The sequence below is a fragment of the Canis lupus genome, chromosome 26, assembly GCF_011100685.1.
Source record: "Canis lupus familiaris isolate Mischka breed German Shepherd chromosome 26, alternate assembly UU_Cfam_GSD_1.0, whole genome shotgun sequence".
Lineage (NCBI taxonomy): Eukaryota > Metazoa > Chordata > Mammalia > Carnivora > Canidae > Canis > Canis lupus.
The window spans coordinates 26,621,779-26,644,005 of NC_049247.1; the positions used below are offsets into that span (position 1 = coordinate 26,621,779).

The window sequence follows — 22,227 nt, forward strand, 5'->3', positions numbered from 1 at the left end:
TGCAGACCAGCCATAGGGAGATGGGATGAGAAGGATCTGGATTGATTTCCATTCCTGTGTGAGTCCTAACATCGAATAAGTGTATGAGTGACTCAGGAGGCATTAGTTCACAAAAACCCAAATTTAGGTATTTTGTATTATAAGATGTCTGTTGGATCAGAACTATAGATGGAGGCTAAATACATTTCTTCAAGGACAAAAAGGAACATTTAAAAAATCTTCCTTTACAGCTAAAAAATGAAAAATGGAAAACTCCTCATTTCGTATTCTCTTAATATTTACTTTATTAGATGGCATTTCAGTGCTATGCAACTCTGTTGCATATTTAAAAATAGTAATGATAATGTTTTGAGAGAAAAAAAGGGATGCCACCTTGGCTCAGCGGTTGAACTCCTGCCTTCCACCCTGGGCTTGATCCTGGAGTCCTGGGATCAATTCCCATGTCGGGCTCCGTGCATGGAGCCTGTTTCTCCCTCTGCCTGTGTCCCTGCCTCTCTCTGTGTGTCTCTCTTGAATGAATAAATAAAAAATTTAAAATAAATAAATAAATAAATAAATAAATAAATAAATAGTGATAATTATAAGCCTTTTTGGAAAAAATTCTTCTTTCCTAATATCCTCATTTATTTTTTTAAAATTTATTTATTTATTTATGATAGTCACACACAGAGAGAGAGAGAGAGGCAGAGACATAGGCAGAGGGAGAAGCAGGCTCCATGCACTGGGAGCCCGACGTGGGAATCGATCCCGGGTCTCCAGGATCGCACCCTGGGCCAAAGGCAGGCGCCAAACCGCTGTGCCACCCAGGGATCCCTAATATCCTCATTTAAACTGTATCCTACCAAAGAACATATGTTGAAATTGTAGATCTCAGAACTTTAGGATATGACCTTATATGGAAAAGGGGAGCTGCAGATATAACTGGTCCAGATGCGGTGATGAAGGGGGTGGGGTGACCTCCTAATTCAATTGATTCCTGTGCTTGTAACATGACAGTCAGATGGAGTCAAGGAGGTATCCGTGGGAGGGTGGAGACAGAGATTGTGGTTCTGCAGCTGCAGACAGCAAACTCCAAAAATTGTCTTCAAATTTCTTACAGTTATGGAGAAGCAAGAAGGACTCCTCTGCAGGTTTCAAACAGATAATGGCCACTCCCTACAGACTGTGGAGTTGTGTATGAACAGCAGAAATGCACTCACTGTTTTAAGTCACCGATTTTGTGGTGCTTTATTATGGCAGCCCTAGAAAAAAAAGTGTATCTAAAAACCAATATATAGATCTAGGAAATGTCACTAATAAGTGGATTAAGTGGAATAAGTGGAGGCTGGTGAACCCAGCAGGAGACCCTGACAAAAACAGCAAAAATCAAGTAAGTCAGCCTATAAGGGTAACCCAAGGAGAATTATTACCAAGATTGAACCAATGACCTTCTCTAGAGACTTTAAATCTTGAGCTTACTTAAAGTGCATTAAGTCCCAGTAATGATACCAGGGACAAGGCAGATGCAAACTCCAGTGTCCGCAAAACCTGAAACATACTGAGACATAAATATTCCAGTTAGCTGTCCAATTGAGGGAATCGATGCCCTGCAAAAATGAATGGCTCAACCCCACAGAGCTGATCTGCTCATTCTACTGTCCTGGTTGGTGACATCAGAGGTCCAACTGCAAAGGTCAGAGGTCCTTCTAGGAGGTCTGGGAAGGTTAATTCAGGCTGGGGACATAGTGTCTGAAGCCAGCAGGGGGTGTGAGTGGGCTGATCCTGAGACTCAGGGTCTGGGTGAGGAAGACCAGGAAAATCTATGACTGGGTCCTGCACACTAGAGGAAGCAAGAGGCCACCTCACTGTGGGTGACTTTCCTGCACCTAATGCCTTGGAGCCACAAGAGCTCTCAGCTCTGAATCACACAGGCCTCATAATTCGTCCTCTACTACAGCATGGAGTAACCTGTCCAGACATGATTTTCATGGAATGATAGATGGACAGGACAATCATACAATACAATCAACAGCAGAACACAAAAGGGAATGGAGTTCAACATGCTCCATGAGCATCACCTGTTCACACAATGTCATCCTCATTTCTGATAAAGAGACATCCCTATTCAGCTCCCCAGGGACTACTGCAGATCGGGTCCATGATTAACTGAGAGGAGACCACTGCCCCTACCTCTGTTACAGTGGCTCTGAGATTTCCAGTGTCCTCACTCTTGGAAGGGGCACTACTAAGACCCTCCAAGGACAGAAGAGGGAATGTCACTGGGGATGGAAGAAAATATTCCAGGGATGGGTTAAGTTTGAGGTGAGGTAGATGTGGGACCAGGAGGTGAGAACACATCCATCTCCTCATTCAGCTCTCAGGCTTTCCAGAGAAGAGCCTTGGGACAGAGGTCACTAGAGACAGTATGGCGGTCATTTGCTGAAAGATATCCTCCTGACACCCAGTGTCTCAGGTCACCCTGCAGTCACTTGTGTGTGTGAAGTCTCAGTATCTGCTCATTTCAAAGTCTCCTAGGGGACAGACATGCTGGTGACTCTCAGACAGGGATAGAGAGGAAGCTGATTTGCATGAAGTGCTTTCTTAACCTCATAGGACAGGAGACATGAAAAGGTCCAGGGACACCCATTCCATCCCAGGAGTCTAAGGAGGCTGTAGTCTGTGAGGGTCCCCACCATGGCCTGGACAGTGTTTCTTCTTGGGCTCCTTGCTTATGGCTCAGGTCAGGGAAAAGACTTTGCATCTCTGGGGAGCACTTAAAACAGGGACTAATGTGACCCTTGTCTCTCATATCAACACCTTTCTCTCCTCTTGATTTTAGGAGCAGATTCTCAGACTGTGGTCACCCAGGATCCATCACTCTCAGTGTCTCCAGGAGGAACAGTCACACTCACATGTGGCCTCAGCTCTGGGTCAGTCTCTACAAGTAACTACCCCGGCTGGTACCAGCAGACCCAAGTGAAAGCTCCTTGCATGCTTATCTACAGCACAAACAGCTACCCCTCTGGGGTTCCTAATTGCTTCACTGGATCCATCTCTGGGAAGAAAGCTGCCCTCACCATCACAGGAGACCAGCCTGAGGATGAGACTATTATTGTTCACTGCATATGGGTAGTACACTTAAACAGTGATTTAAATCTATGGGGAGGTGCAGCCAAAACCTCCTCATGGGTTCAGAAAAGCTCATATTTAAAGGCAGGAGAGAAAGTGAGATGTGAAAGAGTCAACACCACCATGGGAAGTGAAACTCCCTGGACCCATTCTCCTGTTCAGTGGTTCTTGGTAATGAACCTCATTTATCTCTCCCAGGGTGTATCCATCTCTCCAATGTGACCTTCCAAGACTGTGCTTTCTTGCTCCCTCTCTGTCTAAAATGTTGAGGAGTGGGGCTTTCTTTCCATTATACATAAACAAATACTGAGCCTCAATCGACAGTTTTTTTTTAATCAACAGTTTTCAATATGGTCTATTAAACATAGAGCCTTGGTAGATCTCATTTTATTCAGTAATTTGATGATGAGGACCAAATTCATATTTTCATCATGTGGAGCTTGATAAAAATATAATTCTCCATGTTATATTTCTAAATCAGAAACCATTCTCATTGTTCTTAGATGTATATTTAACAGGCATTCCAAGATACTCATATGCAAGTTAGTGTTAAGAAGCGTCTGTTATTGTATTAATATGAAATTAGTTCTGAAAATATCCCCTTACATGTAAAGAGAGTAACATCTTCTAACTTAATCATTCCCACATCCCACTAACGATCCAAGAACACTGAGAAACAGATTCAAAATTGCAATCCATTTGTGGTCACAACAGCCTGCTTTGGAGCAGTGCATGCTGTGACATGAAGAGGTGAGAGACAACACGTGACCAGTAGATGTCAATGTGTAATTCAGCCTGGAGATTGTACAATTTGAGCATCATGGTTCCTGATGACTGTGGGCTCTCAGGGAAATGTCAAGAGACATAGGATAGCATAATTATTATCTGTCTGATGGCTCCTTCTAAATAATGTTGTGCAACACTTGACACTAAACTTGGATGGTTTCTGTTAGTTTTGCTTTAAAATACATTATATTTATTAAATATTACTAAAATCTCATTGTAATAAAATTAGTATTTTAGTTCTTTTTACATCAACAATGATATTAGGGGCACCTGGGTGGGCCATTTGGTTAAGCATCTGTCTTCAGCTCAGATCATGATCTTGGTGTCCTGGGATTGAGCCCCACATCCGGCTCCCTGCTCAGCTCTGAGTCTGCTTCTCCCTTGGCCTATGCCTGGCTCTCTTCCTGATTGTGTACACTCTCTAAAGTCAGAGCTCACTCTGTCAAATACATAAATAAAATATTTAAAATAAAAAACAAAAGAAACAATGATATTAAAGGTAAATGAAAATTACAATCATATAAAGCGGAGCCATGGACATAATTTATGCACTGTAGATTATGTTTAATGAATGAGGAATAACTTTGTTTAACTCATGCTCACCAGCACTTATACCAAATTATTTGTTCATATCTGCTGCTGCATCCTTGCCAGAAAGATAACTCCAGGTTCAAAGGCTTCTCTAGAGAATCCCTTCAAACATTTAAAGAGGAAATAATGAGAATACTACAGAGAAGCAGGGAGGAATGAACAACTTTGAGTATACATTATAAAGCTTATTTTCCTCATTTATTATACCCAGACTCAAATTTCAAAATAAAAGATATTAAGAATCCATAAGTTTCATGAAGATAGGAACCGAAATATAATGAAATATTTGCAAATGCAATTTGACAGATTATCAAGAATGGTCATTTTAGACATTTAATATGTGTAACACTTAAAATCAATCAACTTCTCAGGTATCCTGCTCAGGAGAGAGCCTGCTTCACCCACCCACCCACCCCCACTCATCTGTCTCTCTCTTACTATCCCAATTCTCTCTCTCAAATAAATAAATAAATCTTTTATAAAGATATAAAAGAAAATCAGGGCAACCCGGGTGGCTCAGCGGTTTAGCGCTGCCTTCAGCCCAGGGTGTGATCCTGGAGACCCTGGATCGAGTCCCACGTTGGTCTCCTTCATGGAGCCTGATTCTCCCTCTTCCTGTGTCTCTGCCTCTCTCTCTTTCTGTGTATCTCTCATGAATAAATAAATAAAATCTTAAAAAAAGGAAAACAGTCAATGTAATACATTTTATAAGAGAATAAATTAAAAGATATGGCCATCTCAATAAATGTACCATGACTCATCTGAAACATTTATCCTAAAGTTGTCTGAGGGAAGAAGGTGATCAAGGTCATATATCTTTTACCTCAGGTCCTTATGAGTCTAGAGATTTCGTGACTATTTGCATATATACCAAAGTTGTTTGGGGCCCATTGAGAACATGATTTCTGCACGCCTATCCCAGGCATGTGGAAACAATGATAAACCTTCACACTCATCTTCCAATTGAAGGAAAGCAAAGAGTACAAAACTACAAGTGAAAATAATTGGGTACACTTGATGGGATGAGCACTGGGTGTTATTGCTATATGTTGGCAAATTGAACTCCAATAAAAAGAAATTAAAAAAAGAAAGAAAGGGATCCCTGGGTGGCGCAGCGGTTTGGTGCCTGCCTTTGGCCCAGGGCGCGATCCTGGAGATCCGGGATCGAGTCCCACGTTGGGGTCCTGGTACATGGAGCCTGCTTCTCCCTCTGCCTGTGTCTCTGCCTCTCTGTCTCTCTCTGTGACTATCATAAATAAATAAAAATGTAAAAAAAAAAAGAAAGAAAATAATTGGGTACAATATAAACAGTGTGTGAAGCAACAAATATCCTGAGAGGAATGGGAAAACAAAAATGCACAGAAACCATGAATTTATGAGATATGTCTCACTTCCAAACCTAAAGAGCTATGTCTAATATTCACCAGTAAATGTTCCACCAGGCAAAGCTGTTTGCTTTTCACAAATCACTCGGTCATATCTGATCCCAAAAAGATCGTAACAGCATCACTTGAACTTTAAAATCATTGCTGAACTGCTGTCTTGGCAATAAGCCAGGAAGCTTACTTCTTGGACAGTATCCAACTCCAGCAATCCATCATGATCTGCTACAAGCCCCTCAAACCAGCTCCACTGTCCTCTGATCAGTGATGCTTGACAGGATAAATACTTAACTTTCACCTTGTGGTAACTTCTCTGGTGACACCCGAATAGGTCATTTGTGTACATGTTTGTCTTTTCCATAGAAAAGCATCACTTCAGAGAATGAGGAAGCAGAGTAATCGTGTGCAGTGTGTACGAATCATGGTATCTAGAGATCAGACATGGGACTGTGAATAGGCATGGCCCTGGTGAGCTGGTGAAGGCCCCTGGGATCCCAGGTCTTTAGTCCAAGGTGGGCTGGGTGCCTGTTCCCAGTGGGGAGCCATGGGCCCATGATCCCTACATAGCTGCTCAGTGAGGACTCTTCACTCTGTGTATTGGGCCCTGTGCTCCTTGTTGGGGCTCAGCAGCTGTGTCCTCTCAAGCCTGGAGGAGTCCCCTAAGCAGACACTTGTATGTGGTCTCAGCAGGTGCATTGTCTGGGGCTCTCCCCAGGGGTGAAGCAACTCCTAACCTCCACAATGTGGTGTGAGCTGACCTCCAGCACCAGTGCTCAGGGAGGGGCTGGGAAATGACTAGATGGACTTCATTTGCATAGACACCCCTCTTGTAGAAAAGAGTGGGGGACAAAAAGAGGTCTGGGGCCCCACCTGGTGTGGGGATGGTCATCATCACCTGTACTCCTGTCCCCTGGTGTATTTCTCTCAGTGCACAGGTACAGACAGACAGGCCACACATACCAGGTCCCATTTCCTAGGCTCCAGAGCCCCTCTGGCTCAGATGTTGGGAAGTTTTGCTTTGGTCTCTGCTCCATTACACATAAGTGTCTGTGTTTGCAGGTACCTGTCCCAGCCTGTGCTGACCCAGTCGCCCTCCCTCTCAGCATCTTTGGAACAACAGTCAGACTCACCTGTACCCTGATCAGTGGCTCCAGTGTTGGCAGCTATTACATCAACTGGTTCCAGAAGAAGCCACGGAGCCCTCCCCAGTATCTCCTATACTACTACTTAGACTCAGATAAGCACCAGGGCTCTGGGGTCCCCAGCTGCTTCTCCTGATCCAAGGATGCCTCAGTCATTGGAGGGCACCCTCATCTCTGAGCTGCAGCCTGAGGACTAGACTGACCTTCGCTGTCTAATCGGAAACAATAATGCTTCTCACAGTGACACTGGCAGTTTGGGACATGGGACAAAATCCTTCATCTGTTCAGATGCTTCTTCCATGAAAATTTATAACGTGTAAAATAAGTGATATATCTAACATGTACTTAAAAGTACTGTCTGATTCATAATGAGCCTATTCTCAATTATCTCTTAAAGTTCTACATGTCCTCAGAAATAAGAAAACAAGAATAAAACAAAACACTTCCATGTGGTAACAGTCATGTTACCTGGGTTTCCAAATGTCATAAAACCAGAGTCTGTGCTATGAAGATTTTTTCTCCTGAAATGAGGACAATGAGCTTTTCCTTGACTTTATCTCCCTCAGAGGTCCAGGATCATCTAAACAGGGGGTGCAATCCTCCCCAGCATGGATTCGGCACCTCCAGGGCTCAGAGCAGAGCCTTCCCTTCCCTCACAGGCTCCACTGCTCAGAAATGACCAAGGATCACTGTGTCTTAGGCCTGAACACTAGGATGTGGGATGTTGTGTGAGGAGACGGGTCGTAGGCAATTCCATTCTCAGAGCTGGATGAGATCCCTCGCTCAGCACCTGAGGCTTGGGTTGTGCACCTGAGGAGAAGGGGTCCGTCAAAGTACGAATTTGGGGCCTATGGCCATGAATTCTTTTATGGGCTATGAGATTTGGGGGATGTTGCACCATTACTGGGAAAATGCTCAGCCTGCCTCAGTGAAGTTGGTTGATGTGGGTGCATGAATGAACCTTTGCTATAGCTGTCACCAGGTTGATAGAGACTCCTGTGAGTGGGAATCCTGAGCCCACAGGTACTGACTCTGTCTCCTTCTTCCCTTAGTCCCCATTGGAGCTTTTCCATAATCCAGGGCTGTAGGGGATGTGAATATCAAGAGTAAGAACTCTCCCATGTGTACATGTATCACTGCCCTAAGGAATCTCTTGATGACCCCAGATCCAAGGTCATCTTCTCTTTCACAAGAGCAGTAGAAACACAGGGGTTGCCATGGCAATGTTACCACAGCTCTCAGGCAGAGATCCTATATTGTGACCCAGAACAGCATTGAGAGACCAGCCAGGGATTCAACCCTAATTTTCCAGGCCCAGGTGTGTTGACAAAAACGTCTTTGACCACCTTGGGCTGCAGCCTGGGGAGAGATTGATCATCATTACTGTAGAGCCACATACGATCAATATCACCCAGATAAGTTCTGTTTCCCAGGGACATGTGATAACATCTACTCTTCACATCTTTATTTTCTTCTATTTATTTATTCATGAGAGACACACAGTGAGAGAGGAAAGACACAGGCAGAGGGGGAAGCAGGCTTCATGCAGAGAGACAAACGTGGGACTGGATCCCGGGTCTCCAGGATCATGCCCTGGGCTAAAGGCGGCGCTAAACCGCTGAGCCACTTGGGCTGCCCTACTATTCACCTCTTATTCCATCACTCCCCTGTCCCAGCCTCTAAGCAACACAGGCTCAGAATCTGGCTTTGAATGCTTTGTATCTCACTAGAAACAGAATTGTTTAAATTTAAATTCCAGACTTGTTTAAATTCCAATGAAAATACCTCCTTTTGAAGATATTCATCTCCCAATGAAAAAATAGTTACATGGATTTCAGAAGCGATATGACCCACACTACCGCTGTGTTGGAATGAGAAGAAGGGCAGTTGTGCAAGATGTGTGACCCAGGAGAACCAGTTGGCATACTGCCTAGCCCTGCCTGTCCACTGGTACCATTCTAGGGATTTAGTGAGAATTCCCTGAGTTCTGGTATTTGGTGATAACGTTTTTCTCTCTTTCCTTTCAGATTGGAGCTTTGGGAGCTCCTGAATTACAGGATGCTGGGTCGTGTCATCCCAGTGAGCAGATGTGAACAGAACCCTTACCAAAAATGTACACAGAGAACAACTGCACCTGTGTAAAGATTTCCCACATGAAAAGTCACTGGGGGACTACACACCGAAACAGTGAGGTAGCACCAGACTCCCATCAGCAAGGCTAAAATTCAATACCACGTCAACATCAGATGGTGCCCAGGATCCAGGATGTGGGGCAGCAGAAACTCTCCTACACTGCTTGGGGGAATGCCAAATGTCCAAGGTGCTTGGGAAAATAACTGGGTAGTTTCTTGCAGAGCTAAACGAATTATTTATTTATTTATTTATTTATTTTTATTTATTTATTTATTTATTTTTATTGGAGTTCAATTTGCCAATATATAGCATAACACCAAGTGCTCATCCCATCAAGTGTCCCCTCACTGCCCGTCACCCAGTCACCCTCAACACCTGCCCACCTCCCTTTCCACCACCCCTTGTTCTTTTCCTAGAGTTTGGAGTCTCCCATATTCTATATCCCTCTCTGATAATTCCTACTCATTTTTTCTCCTTTCCTCTTTTTTCCCTTTCACTATTTTTTTATTTTATTTTTATTTTTTTTTTATTTTTTTTAAATTTTTATTTATTTATGATAGTCACATCAGAGAGAGAGAGAGAGAGAGAGAGGCAGAGACACAGGCAGAGGGAGAAGCAGGCAGGCTCCATGCACCGGGAGCCCGACGTGGGACCCGATCCCAGGTCTCCAGGATCGCGCCCTGGGCCAAAGGCAGGTACTAAACCGCTGCACCACCCAGGGATCCCTCACTATTTTTTTATATTCCCCAAATGAATAAGACCATATTATGTTTGTCCTTCTCTGATTGACTTATTTCACTCAGCAGAATACCCTCCAGTTCCATTCATGTCAAAGCAAATGGTGGTTTTTGGCGTTTCCAATGGCTGAGGAATATTCCATTGTATACATAGACCACATCTTCTTTATGCATTCATCTTTCGATGGACTCTGAGGCTCCATTCACAGTTTGGCTACTGTGGACATTGCTCCTATAAATATTGGGGTGCAGGTGTCCCGGAATTTCACTGCATCTCTATCCTTGAGGTAAATCCCCAGCAGAGCAATTGCCGGGTCATAGGGCAGATCTATTTTTAATTCTTTGAGGAACCTCCACACAGTTTTCCAGAGTGGCTGCAACAGTTCACATTCCCACCAACAGTGCAAAAGGGTTCCCCTTTCTCCACATCTTTTCCAACATTTGTGGTTTCCTACCTTGTTAATTTTCCCCATTCTCACATATGTGAGGTGTTATCTCATTGTGGTTTTGATTTGAAGTTCCCTGATGGCAAGTGATGCAGAGCATTTTCTCACGTGCTTGTTGGCCATGTCTATGTCTTCCTCTGTGAGATTTCTGTTCCTGTCTTTTGCCCATTTCGTGATTGGATTGTTTGTTTCATTGTTGTTGAGTTTAACACGTTCTTTATAGATCTTGGATACTAGTCCTTTATCTGATACGTCATTTGCAAATATCTTCTCCCATTCTGTAGGTTGCCTTTTAGTTTTGTGGACTCTTTCTTTTTTTTTAAGATTTTATTTATTTATTCACGAGACACACACACACACAGAGAGAGAGAGAGAGAGAGAGAGAGAGAGAGAAGCAGGCTCCAAGCAGGGAGCCCGACATGGGACTCGATCCCGGGTCTCCAGGATCAGGCCCTGAGCTGAAGGCAGCGCTAAACCACTGAGCCAATCGGGCTGCATGTGGACTGTTTCTTTTGCTATGCAAAAGCTTCTTATCTTGATGAAGTCTCCATAGTTCATTTTTGCTTTTGTTTCTCTTGCCTTCATGGATGTATCTTTCAAGAAGCTACTGTGACCAAGTTCATGGTGAATAATTTTCTTAATGTGTTTTTGGATCCTATTGGGTAGTATCTTGTTGAGAATTTTTGCATCCATTTTCATCAGGGATATTGGTCTATAATTCTCCTTTTTGTTGGGGTCTTTGTCTGGTTTTAGAATTAAGGTGATGCTGTCCTCATAGAACAAGTTTGGAACTGTTCCATCTCTTTCTATCTTTCCAAGCAACTTTAGTAGAATAGGTATCGTTTCTTCTTTAAACGTTTGATAGAATTCCCCTGGGAAGCCATCTGGCCCTGGACATTGTGTCTTGGGAGGTTTTTGATGACTGCTTCAATTTCCTCCCTGGTTATCGGCCTGTTCAGGTTTTTTGTTTCTTCCTGTTCCATTTTTGGTAGTTTGTGGTTTTCCAGAAATGCATCCATTTCTTCTAGATTGCCTAATTTATTGGCATATAGCTGCTCATAATGTTTTAAAATTGTTTGTATTTCCTTGGTATTAGTAGTGATCCCTCCTTTCTCATTCATGATTTTATTAATTTGAGTGTTTTCTCTCTTCTTTTTAATAAGGCTCACTAATGGTTTATCTATCTTATTAATTCTTTGAAAGAACCAACTCCTGTTTTTGTTAATCCATTCCACAGTTCTTCTGGTCTCTATTTAATTGGGTTCTGCTATAATCTATTAATTTCTTCTTCGTCTGGATGTAGGATCTATCTTCTGTTTTTTTCTCCAGCTCCTTTTGGTGCAAGGTTAGCTTTTGTATTTGAGTTCTTTCCAGTTTTTGGATGGATGCTTGTATTGCGATACATTTCCCCCTCCGGACTCCTTTTGCTGTATCCCAAAGATTTTGAATGGTTGTATCTTCATTCTCAACAGTTTCCATGAATCTTTCTAATTCTTCCCTAATTTCCTGGTTGTCACTTTCTTCTTGTAGCAGGCTGGTCCTTAACCTCCATGTGTTTGAAATCCTTTCAAACTTCTTGTGATTTAGTTCTAGTTTCAAAGCATTCTGGTCTGAAAATATGCAGGGGACGATCCCAATCTTTAGTATTGATTAAGATCTGATATTTGACCCAGTATGTGGTCTATTTTGGAGAACGTTCCATGTGCACTTGAGAAGAATGCGTATTCAGTTGCGTTTGGATGTAAATTTCTATAAATATCTGTGAAATCCATCTGGTCCAGTGTATCATTTAAAGCTCTTGTTTCTTTGGAGGTGTTGTGCTTAGAAGATCTGTCGATTCTAGAAAGTGTTGTGTTCAAGACACCAAGTATAAGTGATTTATTATCTAAGTATGTCTTAACTTTGGTTATGAATTGATTGATATCGTTGGCTGCTCCCACATTCGGGGCATAAATATTCATGAGTGTTAAGTCCTCTTGTTGGATAGATCCTTTAATTATGATATCGTGTCCCTCTTCATCTCTTACTACAGTCTTTGGGATAAACTTTAATTTTTCTAATATAAGGATGGCTACCCCTGCTTTCTCTTGAGGATCATTTGAATGGTAAATGGTTCTTCAACCTTTTATTTTCAGGTTTCAGGTGTCCTTCTGTCTACAAGGAGTCTCTTGTAGACAGAAAATAGATGAGTCTTGCTTTTTTATCCAGTCTGAAACCCTGCACCTTTTGATGGTGTCATTGAACTCATTCACGTTGATTTCCTGTTGAAAGTTATGAGTTTAGTGTCATCGTGATACCTATTCAGTCCCTGTTTTTGTGGATTGTTTCCTTGGACTTCCTCTTTCTTTTACAGAGTCCCCCTTACTATTTCTTGCAGAGCTGGTTTGGTGGTCACATATTCTTTCAGTTCCTGACTGTCTTGGAAGCTCTGTATCTCTCCTTCTATTCCGAATGAGAGCCTTGCTTTATCGAGTATTCTTGGCTGCATGTTCTTCTCATTTAGGACCCTGAATATATCCTGCCAGCCCTTTCTGGCCTGCCCGGTCTCTGTGGAGAGGTCTCCTGTTAACCTAATACTTTTCCCCATAAAGGTTAGGGATTTCTTGTCTCTTGCTGCTTTAAGGATTTTCCCTTTATCTTTGGTATTTGCAAGTTTCCCTATTGAATGTTGAGGTTTTGAATTTTGATTTTATTTTTTTGATTTTAGGGGGAATCTTTCTATCTCCTGGATCTGAATGCCTGTTTCCCTTCCAATGTTAGGGAAGTTCTCAGCTACATTTTGTTCAGAGACACCTTCTGCTCCTCTATCCTTTTCATTGCCCTCTGGAACCCCAATTAAACGTGTATTTTTCCTGTTGACGCCGTCATTTATTTCCCTTAACCTTTCCTCATGATCTTTTTATAGGTTTTCTCTTTTTTGCTCAGCTGCCTTCCTTGCCATCAACTTGTCTTCTATGTCATTCACTTGTTCTTCTACCTCGTTAACCCTTGTCATTAGGACCTCCAGTTTGGATTGCATCTCATTTATTTGATTTTTATTTTCAGCCTGATTACATCTAAATTCTCCAGTCATGTAGTCTCTTGAATCTTTTATGCTTTTATTTCCAGATCCACTAGTAGCTTTATAATTGTGCTTCTGAATTGGCTTTCTCACATTTGGATTACAATTCGATGTCAGAAAGTCAATTGGAAAGGTACAAGTATTATATGGTCTTATTCATTTGGGGAATATAAAAATTAGTGAAAGGGAATAAAGAGAAAAGTGAGAGAATGAGTGAAAATATCAGTGAGGGTGACAAAACATGAGAGATACCTAACTCTGGGAAATGAAGAAGGGGTACTGGAAGGGGATTTGAGCGGGGAGTTGGGGTGACTTGGTGATGGGCACTGAGTGGGGTATTTGGGATGAGCACTGGGTGTTATGCTATATGTTGGCAAATTGAACTCCAATAAAAAAATTTTAAAAAATACAAATTCTGTAACTCTGTAGGAGAGAGTACTGTTTCTGAATCTTTCTTTTGTGGTGAGTTCTTCCTTCTACTCATTTTGCTCAGTGCAGAGTGGCTAAAAGCTAGATGTACTGGAAAATGGAAGGAAAAAAGTAAAAATAAGATATAACAAACAAAGAACAAAAAACCGAACCAAACAGAAACAAAAAACAAAAAACAAACAAACAAACAAACAAAAAACCAAGGAGGGGTATCCTCTGTTCTATATATTGTAAGTCCCTGAACTTCCCCTGGAGCTTTCCAGCACTGCTTGGTCAAGAACTTGCTTTTCCGCTTTTGGCTCGGAGGAGGCAAAGGTGCAACTGTATTTGGTCCTCCCGAATCCGGGTTCATCCGACACCAGCTGCCTCCACTATTCCGCCTAAGTTCAATCCCAAAGAGATCAAAGTCATGTTCCTGAGGTGCACCGGTGGTGAGGTTGGTGCCACATCTGCCCTGGCCCCGAAGATCAGCTGCTGGGTCTGTCTCCAAAAAAGGTTGGTTATGACATCGTCAAGACAACTGGTTATTGGAAGGTTATAAGGATTACAGTGAAACTGATCATTCAGAACAGACAGGCCCAGATTGAAGTGGTACCTTCTACCTCTTCCCTGATTATCAAAGCCCTCAAGGAACCACCAAGAGACAGAAAAAAGCAGAAAAACATTAAGCACAGTGGAAATATCACTTTTGATGAGCTTGTCAATATTGCCCAACAGACGCGACACGGATCTCTAGCCAGAGAACACTCTAGAACCATTAAAGAGATCCTGGGGACTGCCCAGTCTGTGGGCTGCAATGTTGGTGGCTGTAACTATCATGACATCATAGATGAAATCAATAGCTATGCAGTTGAATGCCCAGAGAGTTGACTACAAAGGAAAATATTTTAATAAAGGATCATTTGACAAAAAAAAAAAAGAACTTGCTCTTCCCCTGTCCTTCCAGCTGGTTCTAGCAGAGGGGCCTGTTATGCTGACTCTCAGGTGTGTGCACTTGGGGAGCTGTCCTGCCCCCTGCCACGTCATGTCTCAGTGGGAGCTGTTTATCCTGTGAAGTCCCTGTTCCCTGGCAGCCTTGCTCTGTCTGTGGCATAAGGTGACACCAGGAGGAACAATAGCAGAGGCAGCGGCCAGCTCCCCAGCCCTGGAGTCAGCTCCCACAGTAACTTCCGCAGCTCCCAGTCTGCAGGGGTCTGGATGCTCCTGGGCAGGGCTGCTGATCTGCTCAGGTCGGGGCCCCCGGCGGCAGGTGTCCTCGCTGTCCTGGGCCCTCCCTCCCCCGCCTATCACAGGGGGAGGCGGGATCCTGGGCTGTGTCCCTGGCACCCTGGGCTCCCGGGCCTGCTTTGCTGGAATCACGCTCCTGGCAGTGCAGCCCCCTCTGCAGAGCCTCCGCCCAGGCCCCTCCGAGCTGCTCCCAGGCTGTGGGGCGCACTGCAGCCTTTTAGGGAGCTCCGCCGTGGGGTGTGGGGCTCTCCCCAGGGGCAGGGGCTCTGTTCGTGCCCCCAGGAGCCTGAGGGCATCCCCGCCCTCCTGGGGTCCTGCTCCGACTCCCTGTGAGCGCCTGTCCATCCTGGAAGGTTGGTACAGCTCCTGCTCCTCCAGGCAGGGCTCTCCTGATCTGGGGATGCTCGCCGCAGCCTCAGCCCGGCTCCTCGGGGACCCTCCCCCTCGGATGCCTTTTTTTCTTTATTTCTTTTTTCCCTGTCTTCATACCTTGATAGAACCATAAACTCTTCTCACCGTAGCATTCCAGCTGTTCTTTCTTTAAATGTCAGACTGAATTCGTAGGTTTTCAGGATGCTTTGAAGGTTATCTAGGTAAGTTGGTGGGGACAGGTGACTTGGGGACCCTGCTTTTCCACCATCTTCAGTAGTATATATAATTTCCATGTTTCAACACAATCCTAATAAGGGGATTCCTTAGCAAAATATGTGAAAAAAATGAGGTTTGTCCATAAAAGAAAAGATTCTGTACAGGGAGACATGAATGATGGAGACAATGAGTGAGGGTCTGAATATTTCCCTACAGTGTAGACTGTATGCTAATACAATATGGCCTGTTGTGAGCCACACTAGGGCTCATCTGTGAACACACTGTGCTTCTCGGATTTGTCACTGATACAACAAATATGTTGGTACAAAACAAACAAGGAGTAGTGGAAGGGGAGGTGGGTGGGGGAATGGGGTGACTGGGTGATGGGCAATGAGGGGGGCACTTGACGGATGAGCACTGGGTGTCATACCATATGTTGGTAAATCGAACTCCAATAAAAAATACACAAAAATGAACAAAAACGGGAGGTTAAAACGCAAATACATTTCTGTGAGAACATGTGGAACTCATGCTTCTAATGCCCAAGAGATGGAACCCATTCTGAGAGTCAGACCTGTCCATGCCAATGGGGAGGGAACTGGTGAGCCCTGGAAACCAGCTGGGCTCTCAGGGCTTTGGGCCTTGCCGAGGTGTGTGCCCTGTGACCAGGAGGGGGCGCTGAGGGACTGCCCTGTGGTCCCTACAGTGCTGCTCAGTGAGGACGCTTCACTCAGGGTGCCTGGGCCTGAGAACTGGGTTATGAGCTCCCTGATGGGGACTCAGCATCTGTGGCCCCTCTGGCCTGGCAGTCTCCCCTGCGGGCCTGTGTGTAGTCTCAGCAGGTGCTTCCCCCCAGGGCTGTCCCCAGGGCTGAAGCCACCTCCATCCTCCTCAGTGTGTGTTGTGAGCAGAGCTCCAGGAGGGGCTGGGCAGAGTGTGTTGTGAGCAGGGCCCAGGGAGGGGCTGGGCAGTCAGTGGGTGGCGCCCATGTGCATGGACAGCCCCTCCTATGGCAGAGGGTGGAGGAGAAGAGGAGGCCTGGGGCAGCCCAGCCCATGAAGGGGACCAGGGACTGTGTCACCCTGGCCTGGGATCTTTAATATTCATTCTACTCTGTCAGTGCACAGGTCAGGACTGACCTCAGGGACACAGAGCCACTGTCAGCCTACGTCAGTTGGTCTAGCTTAGAGGTTTGAGGAAATTCAGTCTGGCCCCTGATCCATCACCCATGAATGTGTCTGCAGGTTCCCCGTCCCAGCCTGTGCTGACCCAGCGCCCTCCCTCTCTGTATCCTGGGGAATAACAACCAGACTCACCTGCACTCTGAGCAGCGGCTGCAGCGGTGGCCATATGGTGGTTCCAGCAGCAAGGAAGCTTCCTGAGTACCTGCTGACGTTCTACTGAGACTCACCAGGGCTCCAGGGTCCCCAGCCACTTCTCTGGTTTCAAGGACACCATGGCCAATGCAGGGCACTCAGATGGCTGCGAAGTTCATACAACAGGGTCCTCATGGGGACTCATGGGCACCCCTTCAGGTTTTCCTGCCTGCATGATCAGACACATGATATAATCATAAGGTTAAAAAAAGAGATAAATGATTCTATAAAATGTTTTTAAATGTCTATTTAAATGAAAGCCAAAGTCATTCTTTTTTTAAACGTTTTATTTATTTATTCATTAGACACAAAGAGAGAGAGACAGAGACAGAGTCATAGGGTGAAGCAGGGTCCCCACAGGAAGCCTGATGCAGGTCTTGATCCCAGTACCCTGGAATAATGACCTGAGCCAAGGGCAGATACTCAATCACTGAGCCACCAGGTGCAACTGCACTGAGGTTTTAAATGCAACTTCCATCGTTATTCTCCAAGCAGTACGCACAGATCTGTGAACAATATACTCGTAATTCCACCTGCGTCTTCACAGTGACGTCATCATTGAGTCTTAGTCAATGCATATTGAGAAGATTTTCTTAAAAAGAACATTCAGGACTGTGGGTTGCCAGGGTCAGTGAAGGATCTCAAGATGGCTGGGTGAAAACTTGCTCTAAAACCATTGACTGGAGATCCCTGGGTAGCACAGCGGTTTGGCGCCTGCCTTTGGCCCAGGACGCGATCCTGGAGACCCGGGATCAAATCCCACATCGGGCTCTGGGTGCATGGAGCCTTCTTCTCCCTCTGCCTAAGTCTCTGCCTCTCTCTCTCTCTGTGTGACTATCATAAATAAATAAAAATTAAAAAAATAAAAATAAAAATAAAAACCATTGACTGGGTAGCTTTTGTGGAGATCATACCCTGAAACCAGAAGGGCATTGCCAACTCCCTGAAATCGTGGAATGAGATACTTACCTCCAGGTTGGCTACTCTTCCTGAGAAACCACCTTCTACCGACTGGGCTTACTACAAGGCCAATGTGGCAAGGGCTGGCTTGGTAGGTGACTTTGAGAAGAAGTTTAATGCCATGAAGTTTCTTGTGCCAGAGGATAAATACACTGTCCAGGTGGATGCTGAGGAAAAAGAAGATGTGAAAAGCTGTGCTGAGTTTTTGTCCCTCTCAAAGGCCAGGATTGAAGAACATGAAAAAGAGCTGGAGATGATGAAGAACATAATTCCATTTGACCAGATGACCATTGAGGACCTGAATGAAGTCTTCCCAGAAACCAAATTAGACAAGAAGAAGTATCCCTATTGACCTCACAAGCCAGTTGAAAATTTATAAACTTGAGTTGAGGAGAAAGACCTGGCTCTCATATTATAAACGTTGGACATTAAAAATAATGATATGGAAAAAAATTCATCCAATTTATGTGCACAGTTGGTCTAGGGGGTGACCAATATGCAATCTCTTCCTCTGGATTCTTGGCAGAAATTCTCCAGCTGTCACATCTTCCTGCTAAAACACCCTGGCACGTCTGCCCCTTGTGCTCTGAGGTCAGTGGCACACACACAACCTCACATGGCAGGGCTCCTGCGGACCTGTGTCCATATGCAGGGAGGACAGACCCTAGGAAGGAGTCCCTGCCCACAGGGTGGGGAGACCTAATGTTTAAAACAGGTTAAAACAATGAAAGATGACAATGATGTTCAGTGTGTAACCTTTCCAGGGAAGCACACGAGGGCTTCCACCCACTACCTGGAAAATCTAGCTCCCTGGGTCTTCAGTATTTCTGGAAACTCAGAGAAGGAGAGGGCTGCAACCAGGGTCATAATATAGGAGGAAGATCTCAGCATCCTGCGCAGAAGAGGCCACTTGTACACGGGGACCCTTCACTCCTCTGGATGTGACAGTGATGTCAGACAAATTGGTGTAGTGACACCATCTCAGTCCTGAGTGGCCCATGAAAAGCCAAGGGGTCCATGGTAGAGACACACACAGAGAGATACAGAGACATAGGCAGAGGGAGAAGCAGGCTCCCTGCACAGAGCCTGATGGTGGGCTTGATCCCAGGACTCCAGGATCAGGCACTGAGCCAAACACAGACGCTTAACCACTGAGTGACCCAGGAGTCCCTCACACCGAGATATTAGAGTGTAGACTAAAATCTATGCCACAGTCATGGAAGACCACATGCGGGGAGACTTGTCCAGATCATAGGAGGAGAGTGGACAGAGCTCTGGAGACAGAACCTGAGTCCTATGGCCAACTGATCCCCATGTCATGCAGGGTGAGGTGGTGTCAGGATTCTAGAAGGCAGATGAGGCTTATTTCTTAGGGCTGAGGCTTGATCAGAGCTGGGAACACCACCTGGCACTGACTGTGACCTCTTCTCAGGGCTCACAGGTGGGACCTCCCGAACCACACACCAGCCCCAACCAGCCCCTCCTCTGCCCACCCCCTGACATCCTCAGGCAGAGGGACCTGACCCAAGACCAGGGAGGGGTCAGAGAGCTGAGGTCTCATTTGCATGGGAAGGCCCTTCCCTCTCTCAGAGGATGAAGAGGGAGGGGATGAGAGAGATGAGGGGAGGCTCTGCTCAGCTGTGGGGCCACTGAAGACAGAATCAGTGATGACCTCCACCATGGGCTGGTCCCCTCTCCTCCTTACCCTCCTCGCTCACTGCACAGGTGACTGGATGTGGGACAAGGGTAGGGGCCCTGGGAGGACATGTGGGGTCCAGACTCCAACATCACCCTGTCTATTTCTCTCCTTCTTGCAGGTTCCTGGGCCCAGTCTGTGCTGACTCAGCCGGCCTCAGTGACTGGGTCCCTGGGCCAGAGGGTCACCATCTCCTGCACTGGAAGCAGCTCCAACATCGGTGGATATAATGTTGGCTGGTTCCAGCAGCTCCCGGGAACAGGCCCCAGAACCGTCATCTATAGTAGTAGTAACCGACCCTCGGGGGTCCCGGATCGATTCTCTGGCTCCAGGTCAGGCAGCACAGCCACCCTGACCATCTCTGGGCTCCAGGCTGAGGACGAGGCTGAGTATTACTGCTCAACATGGGACAGCAGTCTCAAAGCTCCCACAGTGCTCCAGGCCTGTGGGGAAGTGAGACAAAAACCAGTTACCTGACTGCAAAGTGAATGAGCGCCCCAGCAGCTGTCTGCTTAGGCTCCCCATGTGTTTCTGCTGATTCTTCAGTTGATGCCCTGGGCCCAGGTGCATCTTGGGGACCTTCTGGGAATGGCACTTGCTTCATCATCTCTGACCTCAGAATCACTCAGAGTAGCCAATTGTGCACACAGTGTGTGAAAGGAAAGAGAAAGTTTTGTCCTCGGGATCAGGGAAAGGTTCTTTTAGGCTAGTGTACATTCACTTGTCATTGTCTATTTCTCAGTAAAAGAAATACTCTTAGGTCGTGAGGCTATCATGGTCCTTCAGCCCCATCCCTGCTCTGCTGATGCACATGTCGGCACTGGGATGGTGGCCACACCACACTGCTGTGTTGTCATAGCTCAGGAAACGCTACCCCAGAGCGACAGCTCCTTCATGCAGGCAGAGAATGTCTTCTAGGAATCGGGTCCATGACGGAGCTCACAGGGAAATATCATCCGATCCACTTCTCCAAGGCGGTGTGACCCCTTGTCCCCAAAGGGGGAGGACAGGAGGGTGGGGATCTGAGGTATTGTGAACAGGAAGTTTGAAAAGGGAGCAAAGAAACTGCACCTGAGCCCCTTAGGATGACAGAGTGTGTCCCCTGGGCTGAGGGCTCAGTCCTTGTGATGTGTCGGGCCAGGCCTGGAATTGAACCATGATGTCCATGGTCACAGCTGATGGGAGACATCGTTGTCCCTTCAGGAACAGAAGGTCCTGTGTTGTGAGAGTCTCGACCTCTGCATAGCCAGTGTGGAGATCGGACCCGCCCTTACGTTTCTGGAGACGATTGCCCTAGGTCCTTCAGGTACAACACAGGATAGTTTGAAAACTAAAGGTTGATTATTTATAAACCTGTAAATTATAGCACACACCTGGGGCCACAGACAGAGGTCATCGTGGAGACAGAGCGAGCCTGTGGCCTCCCTACCATGAGTGGGGACAGAGGCTCAGCTGACAGAGAAGGAGCTCGGGTGAGAGACAGAGATAGAGAGAGACAGAGACCAGACCTCGAGGACCCACCTTGGAGTCCATGGGGGCAGCATCCCTGATGTCTTTATACATCTGCTCCCTGCCCTGGGGATGGTCCTGACCCTGACTCTCACTCTGATCCTGGAGAAGCAGTGGAGCAGTGGGGACAGTTGGAGACAGTCCCCAGGGAGGAGCCAAGGCAGGGGATTCTGAGCCATTTGGGGTCATGAGATGCAGCCTCAGGAAGGCTGGGTGTGACCTGGATGTGGCCTGTCCTCCATGCACAAGGGGTGGGGACCCACAGGCCTGGAGGCAGAGGGCTCTGCTCTGGAATTCTCTTCCTTCATCTCAGCCAGTGTGGACCAAGATTGGGTCAGCAGGAGCCTGGGAGCTGATTTGCATGAAGCTCTTGCTTGTTCTCATAGGTTTGGAGACATGAAAAGGCTCAGGAACACCCTAATCCCGCCAAAGAGCTCATGAGGCCACATCGCGTGAGGGTCCCCACCATGGCCTTGTCGGTGCTTCTTCTCGGGCTCCTTGCCTATGGCTCAGTTCAGAGAAATGGACTCTGCATCTGTTGGGGGAACATAAAAGCAGGGACTCATGTGACTCTTGTCTCCCAAAATAAAACCTTTGTCTCCTCTTGGTTTTAGGAGCTGATTTTCAGATTGTGGTGACCCAGGAGCCATCACTGTCAGTGTCTCCAGGAGGAACAGTTACACTCACATGTGGCCTAAGCTCTGGGTCAGTCACTATAAGTAACTACCCTGATTGGTACCAGCAGACTCCAGGCAGGTCTCCTCGCATGCTTATCTACAACACAAACAACCGCCCCTCTGGGGTCCCTAATCACTTCTCTGGATCCATCTCTGGGAACAAAGCCGCCCTCACCATCACAGGAGCCCAGCCTGAGGATGAGGCTTACTACTACTGTGCTGTGTATCAAGGCAGTGGGAGCAGCTACACTTACCCACAGTATCTCAGATAAGGAGGCAGCGAGACAAAAACCTCTGGGCCCTTGTCTCTGATCCTTGTCATTGAGAAGCTTCTGTGGAGCTTACAGTCAGGTGCATGACAGTGATCCTAAGCACAGTG

The 22,227-nt window shown here is 46.0% G+C and overlaps 1 protein-coding gene, 1 pseudogene and 1 gene segment (V, D, J or C); all 3 read left to right on the top strand.

Annotated features, from left to right (window-relative positions):
- The first annotated feature begins 2,673 nt into the window (after positions 1-2,673).
- Positions 2,674-22,220, top strand: LOC119877606. The segment is given in 2 exon segments: positions 2,674-2,719; positions 21,786-22,220. Coding segments are annotated over 2 exon segments (381 nt in total).
- LOC119869106 lies at positions 14,210-14,685 on the top strand (annotated as a pseudogene).
- The window catches only part of LOC119869150 (immunoglobulin lambda-1 light chain-like), a 1,083,218-nt gene continuing 1,080,524 nt past the window's right edge, over positions 19,534-22,227 (top strand). Inside the window, exons 1-2 of the mRNA XM_038575762.1 lie at positions 19,534-19,691; positions 19,784-20,087. Coding sequence (XP_038431690.1) covers positions 19,634-19,691; positions 19,784-20,087 — 362 coding nt within the window. The 5' untranslated portion in view covers positions 19,534-19,633. The remainder of the gene's footprint in view (positions 19,692-19,783; positions 20,088-22,227) is intronic.